The sequence below is a fragment of the Aplysia californica genome, unplaced genomic scaffold (genome assembly GCF_000002075.1).
Source record: "Aplysia californica isolate F4 #8 unplaced genomic scaffold, AplCal3.0 scaffold01247, whole genome shotgun sequence".
In the NCBI taxonomy this organism is placed as follows: domain Eukaryota; kingdom Metazoa; phylum Mollusca; class Gastropoda; order Aplysiida; family Aplysiidae; genus Aplysia; species Aplysia californica.
In genome coordinates, this window is record NW_004798517.1 from 63,949 (window position 1) to 70,386 (window position 6,438).

The 6,438-nt window shown below is 40.9% G+C and overlaps 1 protein-coding gene across 4 annotated transcripts in view; it reads right to left on the minus strand.

Annotated features, from left to right (window-relative positions):
• LOC101854994 (queuine tRNA-ribosyltransferase accessory subunit 2) overlaps positions 1 to 6,438 on the minus strand; it is a 22,933-nt gene that overhangs the window by 10,846 nt on the left and 5,649 nt on the right. For 2 of the 4 annotated variants that reach the window (XM_035973457.1, XM_035973455.1), the window contains exons 4-5: positions 3,292 to 3,355; positions 2,845 to 2,949 (exon numbers count right to left, since the gene is read on the minus strand). In XM_035973457.1, the coding sequence (XP_035829350.1) occupies positions 2,845 to 2,949; positions 3,292 to 3,355 (169 nt within the window). Of the gene's footprint in view, positions 1 to 1,286; positions 1,458 to 2,844; positions 2,950 to 3,291; positions 3,356 to 4,444; positions 4,527 to 5,949; positions 6,119 to 6,438 lie in introns of those variants that run through there. The other 2 variants (XM_035973458.1, XM_035973456.1) reach the window with 2 other exon arrangements.

A 6,438-nucleotide genomic window follows, 5' to 3' on the forward strand; every position in this document is an offset into this window, starting at 1 on the left:
TAGAAAAGAAAAAGGGGAGGTATGGGCGATAGATGTTTTATATGAAAGATGAAGCAAACCACCTGAGAGCACCCGCCAACCATCCACTCAAAGAATAGATCATCTTAAAGTTTCATCAAGTATATATTTTCCCCTAAATCGCCTCACTCCTACCTCACTCTTGTTCTTCATCTCCACAATGTTCCTACCTCACTCTCGTTCTTGTTTTTCATCTCCACAATGTTACTACCTCACACTTGTTCTTCATCTCCACAATGTTCCTACCTCACTCTTGTTTTTCATCTCCACAATGTTCCTACCTCACTCTCGTTCTTGTTTTTCATCTCCACAATGTTACTACCTCACACTTGTTCTTCATCTCCACAATGTTCCTACCTCACTCTTGTTTTTCATCTCCACAATGTTCCTACCTCACTCTCGTTCTTGTTTTTCATCTCCACAATGTTCCTACCTCACTCTCGTTCTTGTTTTTCATCTCCACAATGTTACTACCTCACTCTCGTTCTTGTTTTTCATCTCCACAATGTTCCTACCTCACTCTCGTTCTTGTTTTTCATCTCCATAATGTTCCTACCTCACTCTCGTTCTTGTTTTTCATTTCCACAATGTTCCTACCTCACTCTCGTTCTTGTTTTTCATCTCCACAATGTTCCTACCTCACTCTCGTTCTTGTTTTTCATCTCCACAATGTTCCTACCTCACTCTTGTTCTTCATCTCCACAATGTTCCTACCTCACTCTTGTTCTTCAGGGGGCTCTCGTGGCCTAGAGGTTAAGGTGTTGGCCTCTCATTCAAAGGTCCCAGGTTCGAATCCAGGTAGAGAGGGAAACATTTTTTTCTCTAAATTTGTCTCCTTTCACCTCCTTTCCTGCTCTCTAGCAATGTTCTGTCGTCTGCTTTCGTCTCCTCTTCCTGCCCCCACTCCCTCATCTCCTTTGCCCTCCTCCTCTGGGCTCCTGATTCTTTCTACAGCCTTTTTACTGCTACTCCTTGGCTTCTTCTTACTGCTGTCTTTCAGCCACACCCCTGACCTTCTGGTAGGAAAGATCTACACCTAGCCTTCTCGGACAAGGGCGAAAAATCTCGGAGGGCCCGTGTGCAAGTTGCGAAAGTTAAAGATCCCTTGGAGGTCTAAGAGTAAGCTGCGGCCACCACCCGGGCAAAATTCAAAATTTCCTACCAACTGAAAAACGTGTCCCACACGCTCATATGACCTTATGCAGTTGTGAACGCCGTAAAACACTTACAAAAACAAAACTTGTTCTTCACCTCCATGATGTTCCTACCTCACTCTCGTTCTTCATCTCCACAATGTCGTCCAGGAAATCCAGAGTGCGATCAACAGCCTTTGACAGTCTCTTTTTCCCGCACGTCTTGTCGGTGTCTCCGTCGCTCAACGCCTGGAACCAGTCGGGGCGAAAAGCTTCCTGCACCTTCATGTACAGCTGAGGGTCGAGCTGAAAGAGGAAGACACAACAAGATAATAATAACAATAATATATAACAATTATATACCCCTTTTCCAAAAAAGTAGCTCAATACGCTTTACATTGGAATACCCATTTTCAAAACCTTTCGTACTACTTCCTTTCTTCTCATGAAATATATTATATTTATGCACACACACACTCACACACACACACACACACACACAGACTATTTTCATACAGACGTAGGCACAGAACACTTATAATTAAAATAACGCTAAAAGCTTAAGAAGGATAGGCCTGTAGGAACAGAAGAGGCTTAAGATGTCTTCTGAAGCTATCACATAACTGACACATGAACAACTTGAAAGTGTACAAAGAATAACAAAATAATGTTTCAACAGCTACTAGAATGGATCTAAAACAATAGTGTTGTGCTTTAACCAAGCACACTGGCTTCAAAACTTTTCAACGCACAAAACGACTTCGAAGATTATGGAAGAGCCCGTTAAAACTGTTGAAATTGCTCCTAGGCACCTTTTGTAGAGCTTCCAGAAATAAGCTGACCATATCATTAATAATGGGATACGGTGCTACTGACTGAAGTGTCTTTAGGCCATACCCAAAGGGGGGGGGGGGAGACATTAACATCTCGAGTTCTTAAGCACAGTAGAATTGTAATTGTAAATGGGCTGAGGTGAGCAGAGTAAGTCTAATTCCCTGTAAGGACTTTTCTGTTGACATCCACCCCTTGGCGCTCATATGTCCTAATGCAGTTGTGAGCTGGGTCCTTCACTATTCTGTTATTGAGCGAGCACCACATCACTTGTTCTTTTGCTGAAATCTACTAAAATTAAAAAACAAGCAGGAAAACATAAGTAACTGCGTTTTAATAAATTCCCTCAAGGCACAATACAGTATAAATAATTAGCAGATGGCAAATGTCAGTCTGAAAGGAGAGGGAAAGGACATCCTAGAAGGAAAATAAGCGATCATCATTGCCTTTCTCACCCTGCACCAGGGTATAGGCCACGGACAAACACCTTCCACCTTTCTCTATCCTGGGCTAGTCTCTTGATGTTATTCCATGTCTTCCCACTTTTCTGTATATCGATTTCTGTGATTCTTCTCCTGGTTCCACGCGGTCTTCCCCTTGATCTCTTACCCTGTGGGTTCCAGTCCGAAACTTTCTTTGTTATGCAGCTGCCTGACTTCCTGATAGTATGTCCAATCCATCGCCACCGCCTTTTTTCTACCTCATCTCTGACTGGGATCTGTCTTGTTTTCCTTACAGCTTCCACATAAAATAAGCTATGCATGTATGTAAAAAATCTGTTGTACCTTGAGGCCTAGTTGGGTGACAAAGAAGAAGTAATGGAAGGAAAAAAAAAGAAAAAAAGAAAAAGAAAAAGAAATACCTTCATCTTTCCTCCCTTGCCCCAAACTGCCACGCCACCTTTATCGTTCTTGCCACTCGCTACCGCAGCTGTTGCATCGTGCAATGTGGTGAAGATGACTTTGTCCTGATGTCCATCCAAAGAAACAGAAAATCACACTTTACAAATGAGACCAGTTGGCCTGTGTCATATAAAAACACATAGAACACAGATCATACTGAAAAAGCATATGGTAATCAAGACGTAAAAATAAAAATAGTCATAGGACTAAAATTCAGGAAATTTGCAAAGTCAGAGCATTTACGGAGGAATAAATACTGAACTACAACAATACAAATAAATAAAACCGTAACACTTTTCATTTTCAAAGCCAGTCAGTTATTTGGGGCATACAAAAATATTCAATTTCTGTATCAAAAAAGGTGTTGACAAATACCTCATCACTAAAATAATTCAACAGCAACATACCTTCATAGCAGAGAACTCTCCCAGACCTTTGCCAAATTCTCGGACATTTTCATGGTGACTGGCTCTGAAACAAAAGCACATGTTCAATAAATAAGTTCTTTGTCTTAGTAAGAGTTTTACAGTACTTGCAACACAATTTTGTCACATAAGTGCCAGAGATTAAAGGTGTTTTATGAGAGTCACAAACACAAAAAAGGATAGATCGTAATGCCTTTAGATGTTTGATAGCAAACCACAACAGAGCACCCACCAACCACCCACCAATAACTTTTCATGTGAGGCTTTCTTCAGCGTGACCTTGAGTACAGGTAGAAGGCGGCAGAATTTGTATAACTTTGTCCGTCTGAAGCACTATCTAAGTTGAAGAAACCCCCATAGAACTCAATAGTCTGTCTAATATGACTACACAGAATGACATCACATAACAACAACTTTATAATAAACCTTTAGTTACACTAAACCAGCCATTAAAAAATGCTGCATTGGAATTCAACCCAGTCCAAAAACAGCTTGGAACCTCAATTGTTCCTCCAACAGATTTCCTCAACAGTAGGCTTGGCCATTATCCAGTGCCCATCAGGGGATCAGTCCTCCAACACAAACCTATTGCCCAACTCGCGGCCTTGAAATTGAAAACAAACACGTTGTTTTAACGTCACTGTCAGTTTCATTCGGTTTGTGCCACGATTGTCACTTTTCACCCTCAATCAGTTAGCCCCGCCTACCAAACTAAACCGAACCGATTGTACCAATGAGCACTGGGTATATGATTTTTAAAAAGAAAGATTGCTGACATTAAACTGTGAAGTTAAAAAAAGAAAGAAATTATTTAAGAGCTGAAACAAATTACCATTCAGTATGATTCAGTAATACCTCATAACACACAAAGGTCAAAAAGTTCTACAAAAAAAATCAACTATTGACTAAGAACTTTCCAAAGATGAATTTTACTCGTCAATCTGATCCATACACTTTACTTAGCAGTCTGTCAAAATGATTTTTTGAGAATAAATACTGAAAGTTTCAAAGATATCTTCGAACTAGAAATATTCTAAAATGTGAAGAATACAACCCCAGGGGTACAAAATGACCCCAGGGCGTACGGATAGGGTTAAAAGCTATGGTGCACTATAACGATAAAACATCAACTCACATAGACCCAAGGCTCATACAGGCAACTTCAGGCACCTGTGAGATTCTTTGCAACATCGCAGCACTCAGGTGAGGAGCACTACCTAAAAGACAATAACACAGAAAACAACAGCAAAGTAAAATTGTAGCTATTTATATAAAAATGTGTTACACCCCCCCCCCATCAACACAGTCTAGAAGATTTAAGAGGTGGGGGTCTGCTTTGACCCACCCTGTCAATGCCCACTCGGGCTAGGAAAGGTACAACATTCCAGCAGACAGAGATACTCGATAAAAACAACTTCTATACAGTCAAACCTAGTAAAACGGCCACCCAATGTTAATGAGAGAAGTGGCCATATAACACAGGTGGCCGTCTTAGGCAGGACTGATCAAAATGAAGAAAGCAATTTTATCATTCTCTTCTGGGGTCCAAACCGGGGCTGATCTCAGGCTTTAGAATGCCGTAAGGGTAATTCAAAAGGGTCTTTGTTTTCTTTAGAAAAAGGGGGGGTGGGTGGTGAAAGAAGGGTTTTTGTGTTGTTTTGTTGTTTGGTGAGCTTTCTTTTCGCAGCTGATTTTGTGCAAGGGTGAAATAAAAGAAACATTATAAATAAGTAAGACTATGAAGACAGAGTGCCCTGGTAAAACAAATGCACGGGTCGCCACCACTCGGAGAACGAGCAACGCGTCTGTCGCAGGTTCATAAACGTCAATTGTTACTTCGTTACAGATAAGGTAAACAAAACAGTGACCAGTCACCTCACACACAATTTGTGCATGATTTGTGGGCAGGGCTTTTACTACTTTTAGGTTACGACGGATCACGCTCCCCTCACTGGCAGTTGAAAATTTATTTTTAGGCCTAACCATTGGTCAACTTGAGTTAACATTCAAAGGAGTGACTAACAATAATGACAGGTGAATGAATTATGACGGCCCGTCCACAGCGCGAGGGGCCAATTCAAAATTTACGACAAAGCGTCGGGCAATGAGTGACCACGCCTGGCCGTCTGAGGCAGGTAAATTTGACCTTGGGTTGATAAAATAAGGTGGCCACGGCCGCGTTGGACAGGTGACTGTTTTACAGTTAAATTATATAGAAAAAATGCAAGGGGGCAAATGGAAAGTGGCCGTTTGTACAGGTGGCTACATTATATAGGTGGCAGTTATGGCAGGTTCAATTGTATATATTTTATAATTAATATAGATATGCCAGATGCAAACTCATGTCTTCTGCATGCAACAGAAAAAAAAAATGAAACATCTACACAACGAAAGCTGGCAATATGCATGTAGAGTATTCATAGTAATTCAGAGTAGTAACAGAGCAGATGTAATACCAGCCTTTATTTATCTATGCATCCCTCTTGGCAAGTGTTGAGGGGTCAGATTTAGTTACAGTATACCCTTATAAAGTGTGTATTATTAGCACCAGTTCTCATGCAGAATTCAAAGAATGATGAGAGAAAAAAAATAATAACAACTTGGTATACATATACTGAACTGCGAAAAAAAAGTACCTACCTCCCTTTGTGAAAAGAGTGCACATGGGAGTTTCCATGGCGATGGTTCCAGCAGTACTCGTTTGAGACAGTTTGCCAAGACGGCCCCCAGAGGCCAGAACTGCCTCAACAGTGTATTTCATGATGGACAGTAGCTAGGAGAACAGTGCTTTCAGCTGCTGAAATTCCTGAAAACAGAAGGAACAAAAGTATAATTATATAGGAAGAGGCTAGCCGTACTTAAGTACGGCTAGACAGCTGGGCTAGTCGTACTTATTCTTAATATGATGGCTAGACTGACCATAAAAAAAAATAGGCCTACTGAATTGTAAATATGAATTTTTAGTTCGCAGTACATAAAGTATTTGGATTTGAGACGAAACCAGGTGCCTTAATGACAGTGCATGTATTTTAAACCTCCTGTTTTCTAATGTTAATAAGGCCTAAGATAAGTACGGGTAGACAGCCAGGCTAGCCGTACTTAAGGACGGCTAGATTGTCAGGCTAGCCG